The sequence below is a fragment of the Carlito syrichta genome, unplaced genomic scaffold (assembly GCF_000164805.1).
Source record: "Carlito syrichta isolate Samal-C Ts95f unplaced genomic scaffold, Tarsius_syrichta-2.0.1 Scaffold309624, whole genome shotgun sequence".
NCBI lineage: Eukaryota > Metazoa > Chordata > Mammalia > Primates > Tarsiidae > Carlito > Carlito syrichta.
In genome coordinates this window covers 1,619,193-1,644,608 of record NW_007253720.1, presented here as the reverse complement: position 1 = coordinate 1,644,608, position 25,416 = coordinate 1,619,193, and the positions used below count along the sequence as shown (strand labels likewise).

Genomic DNA, 25,416 nt, shown 5'->3' with positions numbered 1-25,416 from the left:
AGCCGGAATTACAGGCATGTGCTACCACGCCCGGCTGATTTTTTGATTTATTATAGAGATGAGGTCTCCCTGCCCAGGCGGGTCTCGAACCCACGGCTCAGGCAATCCACTCACCTCAGCCTCCCAAAGGCGCGGGATTACAGGCTGAGCCACCGAGCCGGCTTGCCAATCCTTTTCTTATAGTATTTACAATAATTGTTCAGGGCCTACTTATGAGTGAGAACATGTGATACTCAGTTCTTTGTTTCTGTGATAGATCATTCATTATTATAGACTCTAAGTCCATCCAAGTTGCTGTGAAGTTCATAATTTTGTCCTTCTTTATAGCTGCATAATATTCTATTGTGTAAACGTACCACATTTTTAAAATCTAGTCATCTTTCGATGGGCAGCCAGTTGGTTCCATGTTTTTGCTATTGTGAATAATGCTACAACAAACATACACGTGCAGGTATCTTTTTCATAGAATGATTTGAGTTCTTCCAGGTGTATTCTCAGTAGGGGAACTGCGGGATCGTATGGAAGGGTGCTACTTTACCCCCAAAGTGCCTAATCTTTTGACAGGCACCCAATGTATTTGCTCTATGGGATTGATTGTGATAGCAGGAACAGCTAAAACCAGTTAGTGTATGTGATCCCATAGAATATGGACTAGCTGACCATTTGGGATTACAATTCTTCTAACAAATACACAAAGTACATGTGGAGAATCAAAGAAGTTTGTATACTTTTAAAGTATGTGTTATTGTCTTACATGATTTATTTTGTATTAAAAAATTGATTCAAGACATTTGTGTTCTTTCTTTCTCTCTCTTCTCACCCCTCCTTAGAATAATATAGCTGATCCAGAAGAACTGTTCACAAAATTAGAACGCATTGGGAAAGGTTCATTTGGAGAAGTTTTCAAAGGAATTGATAATCGCACCCAGCAAGTGGTTGCTATTAAAATCATAGACCTCGAGGAAGCTGAAGATGAAATAGAAGACATTCAGCAAGAAATAACTGTTTTGAGTCAGTGTGACAGCTCATATGTAACAAAATACTATGGGTCATATTTAAAGGTAATGTGTGTGTTGCATTATTTAAGTCATAAGGTATTTTCATCATACTTTTTTTAATTCTATTTTTTTAAGTCAATGACTTAAATTGGGATTTGGCAATCTTTGGCCTCCAGGCAGAATCCAGCTCCATTTATAATGCCAAATAAACTGTTGTTAGATTTAGCAGCTGTAACCTGAGTCCTCAGCTATACCCTTTTTCTACACCTGAACTTTTGGGTTGATGGAGGAGCAAAAATGCAGCTGGTCCTGGAGACATATCTCTTGTCAGGAAAGAGCTCTCCCCCGGGTTTTCACACTTTTCAGTGGTCTACTCTGCTTACTGTCAGAATTGATGGAATATGTATGTCACTTATTCCATTGAGTTGCGGTGGTTATTTATGCATTTCTCTCTCCCACTAGGTTGTGAGCACCTTGATGGCAGGCAGTTTAGTTTAATTAGTCTTGGTTCATCACTTAGCACAGGATATGGCACATCTTAAGCACATGATGAAATTTGTTAAAGTGAAATTGAGTGGAATAATATGTGTTTTTCCTCCAAAACAAAAGTTGGGCTTGTACTGGTTCCAGGATCATGGAATTAACAGACACCTAAAGTTCCAGCAGATAGAGACGTTACTTGTATAACAGAAAACTCTTTGGTTAGTAAAACCCCAGAGTTCATGAGTTCCAGAGTTAGAAGGCAGGATTTGTATCTATTGAAATGTGAAGAATAAATAGCCAAAAAACTCTAGCTTAACTTAGAGTTTAAATTATTTTAAATTTAAATTTTTTTATCCCTCATTGAATGTTTTCAAAGGAAGGCAGTCTTAGATCTTTGTCTTTCAGGGCTTATAAGGGGGGAAGCATTTATTGTTGTTGATCAATCTGTAGACCAAAAAGAGTATGTTTCTAAGTCTTTAAAGTGTTGGCCTGCATAAAAATTAATGCTATGTTTTTATGCTCTGCTGACCAAATACCCTAGGATATTTATCTATATCTTCTCCAAAGAACCCATCTCCAAGTTCACAGATTTTTTTTTTCTTCTACTTGATTAATTCTACTGTTGACAGTCTTATTGCCTTTTTCATTCACTCACTGAATTTCTGGGATTCAGAATTTCTGAGTTTTTAAAATGATTTTATCTCTCTGTTAAATTTCTCATTTTGTTCATTTGTATTTTTTGATTTGTTTCTTTGTATTTTTTTGAAGTTTGCTGAGCTTCCTTAACACAATTATTTTTGAATTCTTTGTCAGGAAGCTTATAAACATCCATTTATTTGGAGTCAGCTACTGGGAAACAAGTATTCTTTTGGTGGTGAGCTGTCTCATTGTTTTTTCATGTTTCTTCTTGCCATATGTTGACATCTAAGCATTTGATGGAGCAATCACCTCTTCTAAACATTACAGGTGTCAGTGTGGAAAGACCTTGTTACTCTATGGAATAGTGCAAGGACAATGACTGGATGGACTGCAGCAGTTTTGGCTTCAATGAGGGCACAGTATATTCGAACAGTCTCTGTACAAATACGTCATTTGACATCAGCGTTGATGAAGATTGCAGGGATTCTCACTAGTCAACACTATGGGTGCCCACAGTAGCAGTGAGGGCTATTAGAGGTCTTCGGTGGCAAGGGCTGCTAGGGTCCTTTCAGTTTCTTCTTCTCTCACTGAGGAAGTCATTGCTGAGGAAATCCCTCTTGGTGCTAGGTTTGGCTTGTGGGTCTGCTCAAGGTGGCACTGATGTCTGATAAATGATGCCCATGGACTGACCACAGAGCTAAGGTGTCAAGCACAGGCATGCCCAAAAGGACTACTGCTTTGGGGTTCAGGGTGGTAATGGCACCAATGTCTACGGTACAGACAACCCCTGTTGCTCTGTTGTTAATGATGCACAGTGTGCAGGTGCTTGTAAAACAGGTAGAGACAGGAGGATGGGCATCATGCACAGAATGACAGTGGCTCTGGGGGCAGGGCAGGGCCTAGCCCTCTGTGGCAGCTGAGCTGGTATCCAGAGCACAGGCATGTTCAGAGGGACCTTGGCTCCAGGACCCTGGGCCAGCTTACTATGATGGTGGTGACTCTAGTGTTTCAACTGTGGATGGGTGTGCTGCAACCACTGAGCCTGTCCAGATTCCAAAGCACAAGCAAACTTTCAGTGGTGGCTGTGCAGATTTCCAGAGTACAGGCACACTCGCAGAACTTGGCTCTGGGCCCCAAGGTGTATGCTAGCTTTCTATGGAAGTGACTTCAGTGTCTGAAGCATGGTTGAGTGCAGTACAATCACCGAGCCTGGGTCTGGAGTGTGGACACTTGTGGGGTGACTGGAGCTCAGGGTTGGGATACTTGGGAGGTTGTGAGAGGTGATGGCTCCTTTCGCCAAGTGGCTCATCAGTGTCTGTTTCTTGAGCAGGGAGGGTTTTATAGCCGTGTCTCTCTCTGGGGTTCCCTAGCAGCAAAGGCTACTGACTAACTCTAGCAAGAGGTGCCAGTGCCCTCTGTGGAGCAGGTTGCTGAGGAGTATGGTGGCTCTGTGGTGATACCGATAGACTTTCTGTTCCTAGCCATCTCCTGGCCTCTCAGATATGCTGGTATCACCAGGATCTTTTCTGTAGGGATAGTCTCTCTTTTTTTGCTCCACTGTATTGCTGCAGATTCTTAAATGGGCTTTGTGGATTGTTGTCTATATCTGGTTTGTGTGGTGGAGGGGAGGAGGGGAGGGGAGTAACGAAGCTGGTGTCTTCTTCTCTGCCATCTTGGTGACCTCACTCTGTCATCACTTTCTTGATCCGTCTGTATCTATATTAGCTAATATAGAAATTAATCAATTTCCTTTTTACAAAGCCTTATTCTAATATTATATGCATGTAGAATGAATGCATAATAGAATGAATCATTAAACAGCTGCTATGTATCATATACTGTATCAGGAGCTGAAGATATAAAAATGAATTCACTACTGTTGTCAAGGCACCCACAGTCCAGTATTGCATTAAAATGGTGCGGATTTTATGGTTAAAGTATGTACAAAGAATAGATGAGGCACAAATAAGCAAGTAATCACATCTACTTTTCAGGAGTGGTATGAAGAAAAGACCTCCAAGAGAAAGTGATAATGCTAGTAATTTCTATCCAATTTTAGCATTTACTTCTAAGTGTTAACTGTTTCTGTATTTTACTACATACATAATTATTTGGTCCTCTGTGGGATAATTTTACTTTCATATTTGTTTCTTAAAAGCTAAGTTAGCAGATTGTATTTTGTTTTAGAAATCTTATGAGTGATTACTCAGTCTCGGTAGTTTTAGGTTCTCTTTGTAATTCCTGTAGCAGTCTTGGTTGTACACAGCCCCAGGAGTTTGTTGTCGTGTGTGTGTGTGTGTGTGTGTGTGTGTGTGTTTGTGTGTGTGTGTGTGTGTTCATTCTGGTTTACTCTTTCTGGATTGAATCCTGGTAATTCCAGATCTACTCTAGAGCAAAACTGAACCCCGCTATTTTTAGGCATCTGTAAGAGATAAGCTATTTTTGGTAGCTGACTTAAATATTAAATAAGCCCTATTTAAAATGGCTATTCTATAATATATTGAAAATCAATACTGGTGTGGTTTGATCATTTTATTTGTTTCATATATCCTTTGTTTACTCATATTTAGTACTCTCATGGAAAATGAGTTACAGCTCTTTGTAATTTTCCATTGCTAAAATTTTAGGGTTTTTTTTAAGTATCACAGTAATAGTGTGCATGTTCTAGTCACCTGGTAATTGCTTAATCTTTAAATAAATAAAAACTAATTTTTTTGTTTCCAATATTGAGTGTCGAATGTCCTCAGAACAATCCATGATACAAAACCATTGTCTAAAATGTCTTCCTAAAAAATTAAACTGAATTATTATCTCCTTTACATCTATGATGTGAAAGACTATTTTGAAGAACTTGTTACTTCATGATGAAATTATATAAAAGCACAACTGGCTGATATTGACTATTTTTGTTCTGAATCTATTTATGGTAAATAAATGTGTGTATATACGTGTATCTCTCTCTATGAACATAAGTATATGCACACACAGAAAAATATCCTATGATCCTATAACCTTCTCAAACTATTTATTTAAATCATTTTCTTAAATTGGCAAACTCATTTATTTTTCACTTATATTAAAACATCGTATGACTGTGTGGGTTTGCCTTTTTTTTTCCTAAGCTAAAATCACATCAAATGTAAAAGGGTTCTGTTTAATATGGTCAACATAATTCAAGACCACATTCTACTAGTACCATCAGGGAACTCCATTATCAATCAACTTATGTACTTATTATTCCCCATCCTTCCATTTCAAGTGATATGGGGCACTTTGTGAATCAAGTTAATTGAGCAAAGTAGGATATGGGTTTTTCTCATGTTGTTTTTACACAGAATATCATGCAAAACCAAGACTTCAGCATAAGCTGGAGGAAAAGGTCATTGCTTTTGAGAGAAAATTATACGCTCTTTGAAACTGTATGTAGTTGTAGTGATTTCCTTGAGACATGCAAAAAAATGTACTAGGTATTCATTTTGACTGAGCTCACTGTATAACTTCATTTTTTAAAACAAGAGTAAAAACCAGACAAACACATCAGTATGACCACAGTGTTTTCCTTTAATTTTAGTTCACTGCAGATTTTCTTGACAAAGTTAGTCTTTATGAAGAGTGCTAAAATAAGCAGACCCTTCCCTTCTGATCTCATAATATTGTAATAATCTTTCATAATCTTTAAATATTTTTCTAGTTCAATGTAAATCTTAAAATGAAGCTCACTCGGGCATTGAACAGAATTTGAATCATGCCTTTATTTGCTGCTGAAAATTGCCTTTAGATTTCTGTGTATGTTAAGAAAATGTTGTCTCTTCCCCCACCAGGGGTATTTATGAAAAAAAGAACTGAATGAATGAAGTAAAATATTTTAGAACAGTCTGTACAGTTTTCTGGCCTCATTATTTTTGCTGAAACTGTGTGTGTCCTTACACTCAGTTTATGCTCAATGTCTCTGGAATATCCTTTTATTTTTAACATCTTTGGAGCCCGTTTATAAAACTTGAAGAAAATTAAGGAAGGAATTTTTTTGTTCTTTCTTAAAATGTTCATTCTTTCCTCAAAATAGAAATAGCTTTAAACGTAATATAACACACCTCTAAGAAGCCTCACATTAGCCTGAATTCAACAAACATTTCTTTGTTAAGTGCCCACTATGTGTGTTCTTCTCATTCTGCATATTTGCCCTGGTCAATCTCATCCACTTTATTCTGATGACTTCTAAATTTGTGTCTCTGTTTGCAGCCTCTCTCCCCAGATATGTGTTTATAACTTGCCTCATATTAATAACCTGCTTATCTGTAAGAACATCAAGTGCAATAACCCTAAAACTGGTGCGGCTGCATTTGAACTAGGTCTTGAGTATGCTTTCGGTGGAGGTTGAGATGCGAGGGTGGGTTATAGACAAGGCATTCCAAGCTGGAGGAAAATGACTCAGAGGTAGTAAATTGTCTAGCTATATTTTAGGCAAGATGATCTTTACTGTCCCTTGCAATTTTATAAAATTTTATGCACTGAGTGTTTTTCTAAATTGTGGTAAGATGTACAACTTGCCATTTTAACCATTTTAAGTGAGCTCTGTGGCATTAAGTACATTCACATTGTTATGCAACCCTCACCATCATCCATCTCCAGAATATATTCATTAATTTAAACTCTGTATTCTTTAAATAACTCCCCTCTCCCCATAGTCCTTGACAACTGCCATTCTATTTTCTGTCTCTTTGAATATGACAACTCTAGGCACCTCATATAAATGGAATCGTATATTTGTCCTTTTGTGACTGGCTTATTTCAATTATGCAGCCTATGTTATGATTAGCTATTGGATTAATAGACTCGATCACTTAATTTAACATGCATATACTCTAAATAATGCTGTCTCAAATACATATAATGTTCATTTTAAATGATTTTTATGAACAAATGAATTACAAGTTCTATGTAGCATTTCTCCCCTCCCTGGCCAAGTGTCTGCATTAATGGCAAACAATTGGGGTTCAAAGGCCTAATGAGATGACAGAGTTGATACTTAAGAGACACCATTACTTTCTTAACAGTAGGCTCCAACTTCTTTCCAGTAACTAGTACAACTCTAGCGTAGTTACTCTTTAGATGTTCTGAATTTGGGGACAGTGTCCAGACTGTGAGTGACCACCCATGTTGCTGCAGGACTTTAAGCTTATTCCTTCAAACCATTGTTCAAATGGTTTTTATAAGTGGAAAAGTTGAATTTTCCTTCAGGGGCTACCTATGCTTAACTATACTGGGTTTATGACTATATTTTACAGTCTCTTGGCTCTTGAGGAATTGTAAACCAGTATATAGATACCATCATAGCCTTTTAAAGTATTTAAAAGGCAAACTAAACCCAACACTAAAGTCTTTTACTAGAAGTCAAAGGTAGAAGTTGTCATCCTTCAAAATAATAGGACCATAAGGTTAGGGGTTTTGGTTTGGTTTGGTTTTGCTTGTGATTGGTGATTCCACTGAGCCCCTGAGACCTGCTGTGAACAAGGAATTATTCAGAAGAGCTTCTATAGGTTAAGCTTCCTTGAGCAGCAAGGAGTCTCGCCAGCTCACCATTCCCATAGGTATTCACTCAAGCCTTGTGTCAGGTCCGTGCCTGCCTAGAGATCTTCTTAATGTTCAGAACTGTGGTCATCCTTCAGTGAGGCTTATCTCCAGAAGTGGCGATCAGAAGGAGGCAGCTAGAAAAGCAGTTAGGTAGCTCTAGTCCCCTGCATGTCTCAGAGGAGTCCTACTTCCACGGAGCAGCTTGCTTGCTGGTAGGATGCCTTATTTTCAGATCTGGAAATTGCTTAGTCGTGTCTTTGATAACTCATCAGTGTATATTACTTTGTAAAGTCACATTGCAAGCTTTCTATGAATATTTTTTAGTGACAGACAGTTGGCAAGTTTCCATTTTGAACTGGTACAGACTAAGAGACACATTGTTTTTAACTTGGAAAACAGATGCTTTCATTCATAGAGACCTGCAGGAATCATGTTTTATATGATCTTTTTCTTTTAAATGTCAGGTGAATAGGAAGCTTTCCGAATTTTATGATATAGTACCTGCCAGAAACAAAACTTGTGGCAAAAGAAAAAATTCTTAAGCTATATGTCATTGTAAGAACCACTTTTTCTTTTTTTTTTTAATTTTTAATTTTAAAGATGTGGGGTACGATTCAGGATTAGGTATACAAATGTTCATTATGCAGGTACCCTTGTTGATAAAGTGTGCCCCCTCTCCCCTGGCAGTTTCCCTCAACTGCCAATCCCACCCCACCCCCAGCAGTTTCCCACTACTGTCAATCCATTTCTTATAGTATTATGATAATTAAGAACCACTTTTTCTTCTCTTGGACAAAGGTATAAAGATATATCAGGTTCACGATTCTTGGATTCTGAGTGCCTAATTTCTATACCCAAATACAAGTTACATGAACCTTTCCTGGAACTCCTCTTCACTCGCCACTATTGTGGGAATTTACTTCTTGTCTTTACTACTGTAGACACCACTGCTAACAAAGTCTCAGCTTTCTTTGCTCAGTTCAAGCTGGCCAGCTATGGCAAGACAGAATAGATGTCAAAATTTGTGGAGGAGGTAGACAGGGTAAAGGAGCATTATTCCCCTCTTGCTCTTATGCATTCTACATTAGTGTCAGCATCAAGAAAGGAGAATTCTTTTGTCTTAATTAACTGAGCCCTCCCTTTCTGGTCTCTAACCTTAGGCACATCCCATTCCCCATACTACGATGTCAATTCCACTCTGATTCTTCAACCTTCCTCATCCCCTAAGCACTCATCGTCAGGTCACTGGAGTCCATTCTCTGCCTTGATAAGGTCCCAGCCCCATGGAGATACTTGGAGATTTTAAATTGAACTTCTGAGTACCTCCCAGGGATTTTGGAGTTTCAGGGCTACTGGCAGTAGCTTGAGAATCTTCATCCCACAGCTGGGGCTGTAAAGGTGAGAAATGTGTTTCTGGCATCCCAAGTTGAAGCACAACACTGAATATATTTTTCCCATAGAAAAATTGTTAAGGTATAAATAGTAGTGAGTTTCTCTGGTATTCTTCATGCTATACTGTGAATACATTCGTGTGAAATTGTCTTCTGGAAGTACTACCCCAGGAACCTAGACATTATTTTTATGGTAAAATGTTTGCTTTCAAAATTCCTAACGTCTTACTTAAAAATGAACTTTTGGAATACAATCCAGTCACAACTTGGATGCTGCCAGGATAGGAAAATCAACCTTTCTACTTCCAGTCAGTTTTGTGGTTCCACAAAAATTCAGAGAATACCACTCATGAAATAGTATATATAGAGAGATGGTCCCTAGTATTTCATATTATAGCTGGAAAAAGGGGTTTAATGGTTTCCCCCCCAGTGTTTAACTGATAGAACTAAATGGTGTATGTATGTTTGTGTGTACACCTGTTTTTGTGTATACTTGTTTTGGAATTCATAAGATGTATCCTCTCCCCCGCCATGAGTCATATGTCTTCTTTTTCAGTTCACAGTGAAGTTAATTCCACCTGGAGTAATCATATGCTTTTTAAGTTAGACACTCCCCCTTTTTAAATCCATTTATACCAGAGGAAAATTAGATAATATTCTCCCTAGCTTCCATGTATGTACTAAAAAAGCCCATTAATCATGACTGATAAAAGTTGTGGAGTACATTAAATCAAATGAAAGCCAACAAGTGAAATACAGCAAAATATTCATTGTCCTCAAACTCTAAAATCACATGTGAAGCACTCAAAATGTCTACAAGTCTTCATTTACCTCCTCATTCTTCAATGTAACTATCTTTTCCTTTTAATATCATGATCCAAGATAATTATTTAAAGGTAAAATTTATCTTTCTGGGTTTTATATAAAATTTTTAATAGTTCAACAATAACAAATAGTCTTGTTTTGTCATATCATAGGCAAAATAGACTGGGTGGGAGTCTAAACTCAGAATTTTACTTTCATTTGCAATGTTCAATGGAAAAATTATATTCTGGGCTCCAGGTAACCATTTGTTTTTTAATTGCACACGAGTATTTAAAACTTTATTTTTTTAATTTTTATTTTTAGATTCAGTAGTACGTGCAGGTTTGTTGCATAGGCATACTGCATCATGGTGAGGTCCAGGCTTCTACTGAGCCTGTCACTCTGTGAGCGTGGTACCCAGTGGGTAGCTTTTCAACCCTTAGCCCCTCCCTCCCAGCCCCCGTTAGGAGTCCCCAGAGTCTGTTGTTCCCATCCTTGTGCCTGTGTGTGCATTCAGTGTTTAGCTCCCACTTATAAGGGAGGACATGTGGTATTCAGTTTTCTGTTTCTGTGATAATTTGCTTAGGATGATGGTCTCTAGCTGCATCCATGTTGCTACAAAGGACATAATTTTGTTCCTTTTTGTGGCTGCAAGCAACCACTTTTAAACTTGTATTTTTGAATGTGCATTAGTATGTGAGATGTAACACTTTTGCTAGTATGTTATTTTGCCTCATGTTTGTAATTATTAAATTGTTTCATGGCTTTACAGGGTTCAAAATTATGGATAATAATGGAATACCTAGGTGGTGGCTCAGCACTGGATCTTGTAAGTATTTTTAAGTAATTACACATACACACATGCGTGTGCACACACACGCACATCTACCCATACTTTAACTTTTTTTCTTCTCATTGAAGGGCAATGACTTTTGGGCAAACTAAGTGGCTGCTTTAGTTAATATGTTCAAATTAAATTATTTATTTAGGACAATTGCCCTTATGTAGGTACAGATGTATTGTAGGTTTGAGCATGTTGCCATCATTCTAGTATATAAGAAGTGCAAATCACATAATAAAATAAAATCCTCAAAATTAGAAGCAAATGTATGTCAATTGATGTCAGTTTTAAGTCTGACTTTTTTGCAAGCTTATCCCTGAAAAAAACTGAGTGTTCTTAGATTCTACAAAAATATGTAACCGAATATGGTGGCTTATGCCTGTAATCCCAACACTTTGGGAAGCTGACGTGGGAGGATCACTTGAGGCCAGAAGTTGGAGAGCCTGATCAACAATGCAAGACCTCATCTCTCTAAAAAAAAAAAAGGGAAAAAATTAGCTGGGTGTGGTAGTGCACACCTGCAGTCCCAGGTGTCAGTTGAGAGGCTGAGGCAGGAGGATCACTTGAACCCAGGAGTCTGAGGTTATGGTGAGACATGGTTGTGCCACTGCACTCCAACCTAGGTGACAGAATAAGACCCTGTTTCAAAAGAAATAAGTAATAAAAATAAATTAACAATATGTAATTGAGAGAACTGTCACTGGAAGTAGTTATTATGGACTGAATGTTTGTGTTCCCTCAAAGTTCATATGGTGAAATCCTGTCCCCCAATGTGATAGTATTAGGAGGTAGGGCCTTTGAAAATTAATTAGGTCATGAAGGTGGAGTGCTCATGAATGGCATTAGTGCACTTATAAAAGAGACCTGAGAGTGCTCTCTAACTCTCTTTCTACCTTGAGATGATGCAGTGAGAAGAAGGCCATCTGGAAACTAGGAAGAGTGCCTTTATCAGATACCAATCTGCTAGCACCTTGATGTTGGACATTTTTCCCAGTCTCCAGAACTGTGAGAAATAAATGTTTGTTGCTTAAGACATTTACTCTGTGATAGTCTGTTACAGCAACCTGAATTGACTATGATAGTGGTTCTAGGATTCTTGCCAAGTAGGCCTACAGATCCAGTTCTCTACAGAGTTTCTTCTGGCCCTCTATAGGTCATTGGAAATGCAGTGGCATTTTTGGTGGTCACAATGACTTGGGACTGCTGCTGCCTTTTTAGTGGGCAGAGATCAAAATGCTAAAATCTTACAGTTTGCAGGAAAATTCTACCTGATGAAGACGTGTTCATACACATAATGCCTTTAAGAAACACTATTTTTCCCAAGTTAGTGTGGCCCTATTCTATGTTGGGTTATTTTTTTTCTTCTTTAAAATCTTTAGTACTATGACATTATATTTACAATTCAATATTTATTGTGAGAGGAAATGTGATGTAGTAGAATGACCACTGGGATTGCTTATGGAGGTCTGAGGTTACAGAGCTAGCTCTACTCATAACTAAATCTGTGACTATGAATGAGACGCAAACTTTGTGGACTTGGGTGTACTATAAAATAAAGAAGTTGCACCATATTATTTCTAAGTTCCCTTTCACCTTTAATATAATATGACTTCTATCTGCATTCTTCTGTCTTTGAAATTATAGAGTGTGCTGTTTTTAAGAAGAAACCATTTTAAGATCACCAAGTAATATTTTTATTATTTTTTAGGTGGAGATGGTTTCTCCTAACCAAAATGATTAAATATTTTTTAAAAGGCTTTAACCTTGACTGCCAGTGACTCAAGGATTCAAATAATCCTATGAACAGAAATGACTATAAGAGATTTTCTTTTCTTTAGGCATAACCATATTTAAATTCTAAAGAAATGGTAATTAAACTTGATGGAGAGCCTCATCTACTATTAGGAATTCATGTCAGTTTAATCAGTTGCTGAATTTGGTAATCCTTCCTTGTGTCTAATCTAATTCTTATATCCTAAAGCTTGAGTTCATTTTTTTCTTTCTCTCCTCTCTAGTGATAGAACACCACTGGTGTTTCTTTGTTTAATAATCCTTCATGCATACGGACTCAGGCTTCATTCTCCTCTTGAAGTTAAATGATCTCATTTCTATCTCAATCGTTTATTCACAAGAAGGCTCTCAATTGTCCCATGGTCCTCCTTTTTTTTTTTTTTTTTTGACTAGTAAGAGCTCTTTCAAAATGTATCAGTTACCTTACTTGGTCCCCCAAGGTGCTCACTATGTCATTCCTCATTTTGTAGGCACTGGCAAAGCTAGGCCGCTCTGTTCATCAAAATCACTGATAGGATTATTAAGCGTTGAACACTGGCCTAACCTCAACTAACCACCCTAATCTATATCCCCTAGTAGTAGTTTGGTCAGTTTTATTAAATCTTAATCCGGTCCTACCATTTTGGTTTCTACTGGATAACAAATAGTGACAGGGCACAGTGACTTACATCTGTAATTCCAACGCTTTGGGAAGTTGAGGCAGGAGGATCACTTGAGGCCTGGGGTTTGAGACTAGCCTGGGCAACACAATGAGACCCAATCTCTACAAAAATAAAATTTAAATTAGCTAGGCGTGGCAGCAAGCACCTGTAGTTCTAACTACTCTGAAGCTTCCAGTGAGAGTATCACTTGAGCCCAGGAGTTAGAGGCTGCAGTGAATTATGATTGTGCTGTTGCACTCCAGGCTGGGTGACAGAGCAAGACTGTTTTTTTAAAAATAGCAATTGGTATCAATTCAATCAATTTAAAATGTTGTCAGCATTGTATTAGCTGAGAATCGAAAGACCTAGGTATCAGTCCCAGTTCTGCTACTGACTGCCAGGCTGATATTGGACAAGCCATTTAACCCCTTCGTGCCTTAATTTCTTCAAAAGTTAAATGAAGAAATTGAATTAGTAATTGCTAATTTTGTTTTTCTATCTGTAAAATTCAGTAATATTGTTATTTAATTATAAACTTCATTTAACTAGACTTCATAGGGAGAGCAGATAATGAGAAGATGTGCTATTCCTTTTCCATGTATTCTCCTGTACAAATGAATGCTATTATTTGGTGAATTTAAGAAAGAAGTACATTTAATGTACAGGAGGGCTCTGCTACCAGAAACAAGAGGGATTTGAGCAGAGAGTGTTTCTCACTTCAAACTGGTAATTGATGCTTGACTAATAGAATAACATACAATTATGGCTTGTAGTTTATATCAACATCATATAGTGTGTACTTCAAGAGTCCCTCCCATTCTTGAAAAATAATTAGTTGAATGTGAGAAGACTTTGAGAATATTGTGCATCATTTAATTGAATTTTTTTATACTACATTTCTTTCCAAAAATAATTGTAGTGGCTTATAACACAAACATATAAAGTGAATAAAATAAAACATGAGCACTAAGAAAAAAAACCTTGGAAATAATATGCTAACCATAAGAGCAGGCATAACATAGCATGCTGCATTAAGGACTGGCTGGAAGCCAAAAAAAGTGGGGGAAAGATTCAGGAGCCCACAAATGTAGTCTTAAAAGAGCAAATGTCCCTCTCTTGCACATTCTCACTTGACAACAGATGCAAATTACACAAGGTCAGTACACTGCCCTTAGGCAGAGGTGTTACCTATTAGAGATGTGGCGAAGGCTTCAATCATTAGAGAGAAGCTCAGTTATGTACTCTGAGGACAGTAGACGCAGATCTTAACATTATCTCTCCCAAGGTTGTATCAGACATTTTTTTAAAGCCTTTGTTTCATATACTTTACTTTCCCCCCTTTCCAATTCCCTTTTGTCTCTTCTCTAAAACTACCAACATATCTAAAGAAACATTATAACTACAAGTTCTGGTAAAATTTTCTCTGTGAAAATGAAGTAAAGGGCCAGGCTCGGTGGCTCAGCCTGTAATCCCAGCACTTTGGGAGGCCGAGGCAAGTGGATTGCCTGAGCCACAGGTTCAAGACCAGCCCAGGCAACTTGGCGAGACCTCATCTCTACAATAAATCAAAAATTAGCCGGGCGTGATAGCGCACGCCTGTAGTTCTGGCTACTTGGAAAGCTGAGGCGGAAGGACCGCCAGAGCCCAGCAGGTCAATGCTGGGGTGGCCCTGAGCCTGCCACTACACTCCAACTCAAAAAAAAAAGGAAAGGAAAAAAAAAAATGAAGGAGAAAACCTCCCTACTCTACCACCTCATGCCCACTTCCCTGCCAGTCTTTCCTCCCATCCTCCTCCGGCACCCAGTTAATTGAAATTTTATTGAATTTTAATCTGAACCTAAAATATAGCAAATAAACTTTATGGATCTTTAGGACCTCTTATTGTTGTTTTTAACTTAATTCTTTAAAAAAATTATGTATTAGGTAGCATACCACCTTATTTATGTTATGTTTAGAAGTCCTTCAGAATGATAAATAATAGTCCTTGCATGGACTAGCCCAATTACTTAAGTAATCAAGGATATACCTTCTCTGCTTTTACCAGTATTTTATTATCACATGATACTAAGTGCCAATCTTAAATAGTACAACATTTGTCCTTCAGTTATTTGGTAGTACCCTCAGAAGTTCATTGCCAGCCATCAATAAAATAATATGCCATTTCCACCTTTTCTAAAAGACTTTAGAAACTACTTTAATTACTACTGTTTAAATAGAAACTTTGGGAGTGGAAGTTGATATATTTGGGAGTAAATAGATAATGTTACCCAGGAAAGAGACTTATTGAATTACAAACATCCCTGGAGTATACCATATACCCAGAACACAGTTAACATTAAATGGTGAGACCGAAGTATGAGTTCTATTTTGAGTTGTTAAATTTCAACATGAAAGTGCCTTTTATTCAGTATAAATATGGCATTCATGAAAGATGAAATACACAAGGTGCCAAAGAGCTGTGGATCCCTCCCAGTGTGAGGCAGAGTGGGCAATGTTTGATTTTCACCACCTCTTCCCTCCTTCCAGCAAACAGAACTCTACCTCAGCTCTGACTTTCAATCCCCACCCTTTCCTGTAATAATATTGTACAGTCCACTGTTTGTGCTTTATGGGGTACGAGAATTTTAAAATAACCATTTATTTTAAAGAGAGATTTTCAGATATTCCATTACAAGTTCTCCTGAAACCTAATCATTGCTTTCCTTGTATTCCAGTGGGAACTATTGGCTTTGGTACAGGGATGGGGAAAGAAAGGGAAATGTGTTACATTTATTTGAAAAACATTATCCCTCCATGATTTGAAAAGTAATTTTTTTTAAATGAAAGTCTGAATAGTTTAATTATTATATTCCTGGTTAAATGTGCAATTTGAGTCTCAAAAAGGCTCTATTCTTTATAATATTATTGAAACATATAAATGCTGACGGATATGATCAAGTAGTTGCTGTGGAAATCTTAGGGATTGTCCGGTCTAAAAATGAGTTTAGTGTCAATATGTAAGGACTGTTTAACAACAAATGCCAGAATTTAAGTAGCTGATTTCTTTTTTTTTCTTAATTCTGAAGAAAGGATAGGTGGTTCTGTCATTATTTAAGCATATTTGTTAAATCTTTGATGCAAATATCCAGAAACCTCAGAATTTAAAGCCTAGTATATAGATAATAGTGCTTGTAGTATTTTTCAAAATTAAATTTAATCATTTAAAAAACCTTCTCAGAGACCGAGCGCGGCGGCTCAAGCCTGTAATCCCAGCACTTTGGGAGGCTGAGGTGAGAGGATTGTCTGAGCCCACGTGTTTGACACCAGCCTGGGCGATATGGTGAGACCTCGTCTCTACAATAAATCAAAAAATTAGCTAGGTGTGGTAGCGTGCGTCTGTAGTTTCAGCTACTTGGAAGGCTGAGGCGGAAGGATCACCAGAGCCCAGCGGATCGACGCTGGGGTGGCCGTGATCATGCCACCACATTCCAGCCTGGGCGATGAAGTGAGACTCCAACTCAAAAAAATAACTCCAAAAAACAAAAAACAAAAAAAACCCTGCTCAGCCCTTTGACTTAAATTTGCTTTCTTCCTTCGCATTTAAACATTGTCTTCATTTGCTTAAATATTAGTTTAATAAACAGAACTGCTTCATCTGTCTAAATGATTCTCTTGTTTCAAAGATATCAACTCTGAATTTTGTGATTCCAAATTTTTATACGTGTGTGTGTATTCTTCCCATTAAGCTTCGAGCTGGTCCATTTGATGAGTTCCAGATCGCTACCATGCTAAAGGAAATTTTAAAAGGTCTGGACTATCTGCATTCAGAAAAGAAAATTCACCGAGACATAAAAGGTATACAAAAATCTAAAATGAACCTGAGAAAAATAGATGCATTCTGAGCAAGCTGAGTTCTTATTTCTTTTCTTTTTTCCTCCTAGCTGCCAATGTCTTGCTCTCAGAACAAGGAGATGTTAAACTTGCTGACTTTGGAGTTGCTGGCCAGCTGACAGATACACAAATTAAAAGAAATACCTTTGTTGGAACTCCATTTTGGATGGCCCCTGAGGTTATTCAACAGTCAGCTTATGACTCAAAAGTAAAGTGTTACCTGTACAAATCGTTTTGTTTTTCTTAATAAATTGTATGTAGAAACCATTCTAGTTTAAAAACTGCCTTATTTTTCCTTATTTCATAAGTGGTTTTTAAGCTAGAGTTATGTCATATTTTGCTACTTAGTTCTAAATTCCCCTGATAATGGTAATATTTGGACCCTATTCACTTCAGTGACTTTTCATCCCACTTGGAATAAAATCCTGAATCCTTAATGTGACATATAAAGGTCTATATAATCTGGCCATTGTCTGCCTCTCCCGCCTCATCTCCTAACACTCTCTTCCCTACTTTATCTGCTTCAGCCACAGTGGCCTCATTGTTGTTTCTCAAACATAGCAAGAATACCTTGACCTCAGGACCTTCCATCTGTCTGAAATAACTTTTTGCCTGATCAGGTCTCTACTTAAACATCACCCACACAAAAATGTCTTCCCTAGCCATCCTATGTGAATTTGTAACTCCTTGATCCATAATTCATATCTTCTTACTCTGTTTCATTATTTTCTTCACAGACATAGCACCATGTGATACATTAATGATTTACTTCCTTACCTGTCTCTTTTACTAGAATGTAAGCCCCTTGAGAGCAGAAATTTTGTCTGACATTCACCACCAGAATTCTCTGTGCCTAGAATGGTAGCTGGCACAAAGTAAGGAATTCAATCATTTTTTAAATAAGTGAATTCTGTTAATAAAAATGGATTAATATTACATTTCTTGAGAGACTGAAATACTGTATGATCATTATATTTCACAGACTATTGTAGCAGTATGTTGGAATGGAGTTACAAAGTCATATGTATTATATATAATATGTATTTTTATAGTGCTTATTTTATATATATATATATATATTTCTCTTATCATAGGCTGATATTTGGTCATTGGGAATTACTGCTATTGAACTAGCCAAAGGAGAGCCACCTAATTCTGATATGCATCCAATGAGAGTTCTGTTTCTTATTCCAAAAAACAATCCTCCAACACTTATTGGAGACTTTACTAAGTCTTTTAAGGAGTTTATTGATGCTTGCCTGAACAAAGATCCATCATTCGTGAGTATATATTACTATTACTACTATTTGTTTTCTATTATTAGATCTACTTATAACAAAGGTAGCTTTTCCTGCGGTGGGGAAAGGTGAAAATGGTCTAAGATCCATCCAGGACCTTGTTCTTCCCTCTGTATTGCTAATTCTATTCAGTTTTTAACCAGATCCTTAATTCTTTGTATCCTTCCCCGCACCTTTTTTGTTTTTCATCTTCCTTCTTATTCTATTAATCATGTCTTATTTCAAGGGGAAATAAATTTGAGAAATAAAGTTTATATTATGTAATTATTAAAGTATACATATAAATATGATTATTTTTATTAAGCTGCGTTTTCCCCTTTAATGAAAAGTTATGTTTATGTTTAATTATTTGTATTTAATGTTTAGAAACTTCAACGTGAAGTTTTTATACCTTTCCTAGTCTAGTGAGCTCTACTCATTCACTTGGCAAATTTGATTACAGTTTTTTACTGTTGGTAAAATAAAGCTGCCTTGTGACTTCTAGAGACTAGAAATACACAAGAACTGACTAAGCTTGATAAAATATTTTTAAGTTGATAATAAACATTCTGATATTAATAAAATGCAGTGGAGATATCCTCCATAGCACCTAGTGTTTGCATTTAGTTGCAGTAGGAATTGATGCTTGAGGGAGAGAGATTATAAGATGCGTGCAGATAGCAAAATTACAGTCTTGCTAGTTTTCTTCAATTTATAGTAAACGCAATTAAAGTATTTTCAAGCATTGCTTTGAAATATCTGTAAAGTTTTACTTTGCTTCCTAAATCCTGCCATGTGTTTCTGTTTCTCTGCTTTTAAGAAGGCCTTGCCTGCCATTTCGCTGGTAGGTAGGCCACCTGCTGCCCATTGGGCTTTAACAAATTGGGGTACCAAAGTGATACATTTAATTTGATTGCCTTGAGCCACTTCAATAATACAATTAACTATTTTTCCTACAGCATTTTAATCATCCTTATGTCTACAGACATACTTTTATCATTTTCAGCTTGATAATTCAAATGATTTTTTTACCACCCCCTTGTAATCATAAGCGCTAGAAATAGTTATGCATCCTTGATTTTTTTCCTTAGCGTCCTACAGCAAAAGAACTTCTGAAACACAAATTCATTGTAAAAAATTCAAAGAAGACTTCTTATCTGACTGAACTGATAGATCGATTTAAGAGATGGAAGGCAGAAGGGCACAGTGATGATGAATCTGATTCCGAGGGCTCTGATTCGTACGTACAAATTATTTTATTTGTATGTAGCTAGCTCATTTAAACATTGCATATCTTTTAACTATGATCCAGTGTGCTTGCTGTGGCATAAAATATAAACCATATTCTGAGTTTCACCTTAGAAACTGCGAAAGTCTTTTTCAATCACAGTCTGTGGAATACAATGAATTTGAAAACATGTTTTTCTTTGAGGTGAATAACTCTAGTTTTAAATGGTCTCGGTCTAACCCCTAGTGGATGTTGAGTATATTACAAAATTTTGGAACAAGATTCAATTAAAGGTGTTATATTAGTTTGTCCAAAGTAATAAGGTGCTATGTCTTCTCAGATTTTGATGGCAACCTGCAAAATCCCTCTGGAGAACTGACCTCCAGGCCTTTCCCACCTCTTGGTCACATATCAAACCATGATCACACCATTTAAATACTCAGTTATGTTTTGATTTTTACTCCTTGAAAAAGTTATAATGTTTTTTAGTGTCAGTATTTACATTAACAATTTAGCATCTAAGTCCCTAACTTAATTTAGACTAGGAAAGTCTAGAGGCTGTAACCAGAATTTAGTCCTCTGCCAGCTGAACTGGCCCAAAGGCAACAGCAAATCTCTTTAGATAATACTCCCAGATTCCTTCATTTATGAGAAATTACCCAGCATTTGAAAGAGATAAAATATATCAGGATATTTTGTACTCTGTTCAAATGGTTGTTAGTTTTATCTGCCCATGAGGGTTACCTGTGGAACCTTAAAGCAATCATAAGCCACGCTACTGGATATCCTGATTCAGATGTTGGGGACAGGTATTTACATATGGTAGGAGGTCTCAATGGGATTCTGAAGCACATTTATTGTAGAGAACCACTACTACTCTGTAGTAAAACATAGTATTCACTTGAAACTGAGATCAAATGCCTTTTCATTGGGACAAATATGTCTTCTGATTCTACCTTCAGTTTTCACCAAGCTGAATCATTTAGGAATCTCTTTGGCAATCTCTTTAGGGAATCCACCAGCAGGGAAAATAATGCTCATCCTGAATGGAGCTTTACTACAGTGCGAAAGAAGCCTGATCCAAAAAAACTACAGAATGGAGCAGTATGTATATGGCGATGATCACTTCCTCCTGACACACTTTTTCAAACAAATAAGTCATTTAAGTGGCCATTGATATTTTAAAAATACATTTCACCTAGAGATACATAAGCCCAGAGACTCATAGATATCTAATTTAATCCCAGAAGTTAGAAGAATTCTGGATGATGGGTGGTCATTGGTAACAGGAAGAAAGCATAGAGATTTGCCTTATATGGGGTCTTCTGATTTTTTTGGGGGGGGGAATTCAAATGAGTTTGCATTTATTATAAAATAAGAAAAACATGGGTTATTATTTTAACTTCATATGTATAATCTATATTATTTGTTCAAAGGAGCAAGATTTTGTGCAAACACTGAGCTGCTTGTCTATGATAATCACACCCGTGTTTGCTGAAGTAAGTACAGGTTCATTAGCATTGGATATCTATTTTAAGTCGTATAATATTTTTAATGTTATAGCTATTCATCTTTCTCAGCTTAAACAGCAGGATGAGAATAATGCTAGCAGGAATCAGGCAATTGAAGAACTTGAGAAAAGTATTGCTGTGGCTGAAGCTGCCTGTCCTGGCATCACAGATAAAATGGTGAAGAAATTAATTGAAAAATTTCAAAAGTAAGCTTGAAATGTCATTTTTAAAAATTATTTTGCATTTTCTATTGGATGTTAATTTATGATACAGTGTAATTACCTTGATTCAATCATATCAGTTATTCCTAACAAAGTCACCTTTAATACAATTTTGTATGCTTGAAGAGTTTTGTTTGCTACCCATCTTAAACACCAGCTTTTAGGATTATCTTTAGACACAACAAGGTAGTTTTCCACTGACTGAAATGGCCTGTTCTTTTTTCTTTTTCCCTTTTCCTACTAGTAGAAGCATAGACAGAAGTCACTGAGCATATTTTTATTTGGGTTCTTGTAAACAACATTTGGGAGTGCTTTTATTCTTGCCACTACCCTCAGAATTTTAAGAAACACCATGATTTGCAGAGTTTCTGGTGCTAACGTTCCTAAGTTTGACACCCCCCATATGAAAAGTTAAGGAATGGATTTAGGTAGAGGGACTCAATCCAGGTAATAAAAGGCCCTCATGTTTGACTTCAGTTTCTATGCTGTCTTTTGAAATATTTGTTTGATTTTGTTCACACTCAAAAAAGTTCTTGTATTATTATTATTATTTTTTTTAGTTTTATTTTAAAGATGTGGGGTACAATTCAGGGTCAGTTCTACAAATGTTCATTATGCAGGTACCCTTGTCATTTTTTTTTTAATTTAACAAGACTTTTATAGGCACACACACACACATAGCCCTTAGCTTAAGCAAGCTACAAAAGGATACTAATTTTAGCCGTAACCCCGTTATATCTCTTCTCAGTGCATCTTTATCTTTCTTTGTGTTTATGATGCCACTGGGATCAAGTTGAAACAAATCATATGACCTATAAAATCACACTCCTAAAGATCTTTCTATCTGATAAGGCCCACTTGTACTCATAAACTAAAGCCCCTCTTAAAATCCCTTTGATTTTAATGGAAAACTCCTATCTGTTTTCCAGTTTGCAAGTGAATCTATCAAAAGTTGTGAGATCAGATGCAGAAGGAATTTTTGAACTTGTTTATATTTTAATATCTGCATAATGATATTCAATAGAAAGAATTTGTCTTGTTTGCTGAATCGGCTCCTTCATTGTAGAGTTCATACAAATGGGAAATATAAACATGCATAGTCATACATCAATTTAAGTTTTTCTTAATTTTATAGGTGTTCAGCAGATGAATCCCCCTAAGAAATTAATTATTGGCTTCTGTTTCGTATGGACCTAGAGAAACCCACCAAAGCTATTTCAAGTTTAGCGATGCTTAATTCATGAGCTCCGTGTGCCTTTTGGATCTTTGCAACATTGAAGATTTGGAAGAAGCTGTTCAACTATTTTGTGATGGCGTTTATCATTTTATATTTTAAAGAGATTATTTTGTAAGGAGTAACTTTTAATACTATAGTTTTGCCTGTATTCTAGTAAATGTTGAGACACAGTTTTGCTTTTAGGTATCATTATTTTTTAAGCTACTAGGATGAATACTTTTGTGTTTTGATCTTTAGTTAACTGTATACTCATGAAACATACAGGTCTTTCAAAGTCACTCTAAATATTCAACTTTCATAAATCATCAGGCTTCATAAAGCTTTTATTTAACAAAACACAAGTATATTCTAAAAATGACTATTGGTGGGGAGGTGGAAATAAATTATGCCTTGTTAAAACAGAAGTTTTTAATAAGCTCTTGGAAATGAAACCTGAAAAGTATTGACTCTTCTACCAAGTTGGTATGATATTCCATGCAGCTCAATGATTATCACATTTGAGAGCCCTGTGTTTGGAGCATCGACAGGCAACATGTAGAAACAAAGGTACCTCTTGGTGTGCAGTATTTACCGTCTCTTTTAGATAAAAGAGGCAGTTAACCCTTATTTAATGTGGTTAGAAATTTAAAGCAAGATCATTTAGCTAAAAATGGGTTTTTGGTAATACTGGGGGAGTGAGTCTGGCTTCATTTTTAAATCTTCAGCTCAAATTGCATACTCATATGCTTGAATGTGGAGCGCTTAAAAATAAAGCTGATTGTCATGTGATTAAATACCTGGTCAACAGGTATGAGTATAACTTATACCAGCATATTTTTGTCATAGTAGTGAATTGTCCTTTAAACTATTTATACAGTTTTGGTCTTCATAATTAGCAGTGCACATCAGTAGTTCATTTTGAAAGGGTATTTAAATGAGCAGTTTTTAGTTCATATGAAAATAACCATAGTACAGGATTTCTGTCTATACAAAGGTAAGTTAGATTGTATAGTTAATTTTCAGTTATATTTATGGTACTATTAAGTGGGTAATACCTTTTTCTTTTAAACCCAGTATATATATTGTGCCTGTCTCAGTTCTGAACTGGGGCTTTATTTCAGTAGTTGTAGAATTATTGACATTCATTAGTCTTGATAATTAATGTTTTATTGTTTGGATCTGCACAACTTAGGTTTTGCACAAAAGTCATTTCAAAAAGTCTAAATAATTGCCAAATAGTAGAAGAAATATATTCTTTAAGTAAAGAAAAACAGTTTTTAGTCGAAGTGGCCATTGCATTGTCTTTTTAAACATAATATATACATACTTGAGAAAGTTGTGTTGTTATATGCCAAGAAAATTCTTTTCATTAGTGCCTATACTGTAACAATTACTTTTAATGCATTGTAATTTGAAGTAATGGTTCAGTTAAAATTTTCACCTGCTATGTAACTGAAGCTCAATTACAGTTTATAATCTGTAGTGGTCTGGAAATAATTTTGCAACTCGTGTCGTGGAGTAAATGAATATTTTTGTAAAAGTAAAAGTGACAAATTTATAAATTGGTTATTTGAAACTTTGCAACACAAATGCTTCCCACATACAAGTTGTATTGCTTACTCAATATTGTTATTAGTCCTGTAAACTGTTTCTAGATGAAGCATACTCCAGTGTTTTGGGAGGTCCAAAAATAAATGTTTAAATTTCATGGTCCTCAATGTTTGTTTTCCTTGAGGTGGGGGTGGAGTGTGATGTTTGATTTGTTTCAAATTATTTCTTCTTTGGCATTTAATTTACTATTGGAGCATTAAAACCAAAGTTTTTTGGAAACTAGAAGATACTCTTCACATTTTATTAAGCATCCATTATAGGTACAGTTAAAATCAGTCCTGATTTCTGCCTCCTGTATTGATAAAATTAATAAAAACCCCTTTCATTAAAAAATGTCCTGGGTTGAACAATAAATTATGTAACACCCTAATTATTGTTTTATTAGGACATCATATACAGGAATACATTTATTAAATGTTTTCAAAAATTGAAATGAAAAATAGCATATAACATAAAGGAGTTGAGTTTTTCTTAGAAAAAAGGTTGAGACACACACTCTCTCTCTGTCTCCCTCCCTCCCTTCCCTCCTTCCCTCCCTCCCTCCCTCCCTCCTTCCCTCTAATTTGCTTTCTAAATAAATTTTGTTTGAAAACTTAAAAAAAAAGAAAAAAGTTTGGAGGTGGACTTAATATAGCATTAAGAACAATACGGTTAATATATAGGTGATCAGGCTTCAATATATTCTTACTATTAAATAGCTACTCTAGACTTATGAATAAATGGATATGAGTCCAGAAGCAGAAAGGAAAGTGCTAGCATGAAGGAAAGGGGTGGGATAAAGTATACTACAAGTTTTTTTCTGATGTAAAGACTAAGAGAATAGGGAAACTATTCCATCTATCTTTTCTCCATTAAGTTATATATATATATAAATAACTTGCCTATATAATTGCATCATTTCTTTGAAGTTAGTACTTAACATTATTTTGTAAATACATTGGAATTAACATTAAAGTCAATAAACCAAACAAAGTTCCCAAATAGAATGCTATACCTTCCAGGTGAATTACTAGAGAAATTTCAAATTGGTCAAGAATCTAATTTTGGTTCATTGACTCAGCCTGGTGTCAGTACTATCTTTTTTATTTTCAGTTACCCTTCAATTCTACCACTTTTCCACCCCTGACCATACATTTTCATTTGCCTCCCTCCTTTTCCTTGTTCTGTAACTTAGTAATAGGCCAGAACCAGTCACTTTCAAAATTGATTAAAACAAAAGACATGCCAGGCGTGGTGGCTCAAGTCTGTAATCCCAGCATTTTGGGAGACCAGGACAAGAGAATTGCCTGAACCCACGGGTTCGAGAACAGCCTGGGCAACATG

General features: G+C 36.3%; 1 protein-coding gene across 4 annotated transcripts in view; it reads left to right on the top strand.

Annotated features, from left to right (window-relative positions):
* Positions 1 to 24,195, top strand: part of STK26 (serine/threonine kinase 26) — a 58,230-nt gene extending 34,035 nt beyond the window's left edge. For 2 of the 4 annotated variants that reach the window (XM_008067454.2, XM_021717287.1), the window contains 10 exons: positions 831 to 1,061; positions 10,659 to 10,715; positions 16,885 to 16,993; positions 17,080 to 17,237; positions 18,124 to 18,309; positions 19,398 to 19,546; positions 20,545 to 20,638; positions 20,971 to 21,033; positions 21,115 to 21,251; positions 22,402 to 24,195. In XM_008067454.2, the coding sequence (XP_008065645.1) occupies positions 831 to 1,061; positions 10,659 to 10,715; positions 16,885 to 16,993; positions 17,080 to 17,237; positions 18,124 to 18,309; positions 19,398 to 19,546; positions 20,545 to 20,638; positions 20,971 to 21,033; positions 21,115 to 21,251; positions 22,402 to 22,426 (1,209 nt within the window). In that variant the 3' untranslated portion in view covers positions 22,427 to 24,195. The remainder of the gene's footprint in view (positions 1 to 830; positions 1,062 to 10,658; positions 10,716 to 16,884; positions 16,994 to 17,079; positions 17,238 to 18,123; positions 18,310 to 19,397; positions 19,547 to 20,544; positions 20,639 to 20,970; positions 21,034 to 21,114; positions 21,252 to 22,401) is intronic. The other 2 variants (XM_008067455.2, XM_008067457.1) reach the window with 2 other exon arrangements.
* The last annotated feature ends 1,221 nt before the right edge of the window (positions 24,196 to 25,416 follow it).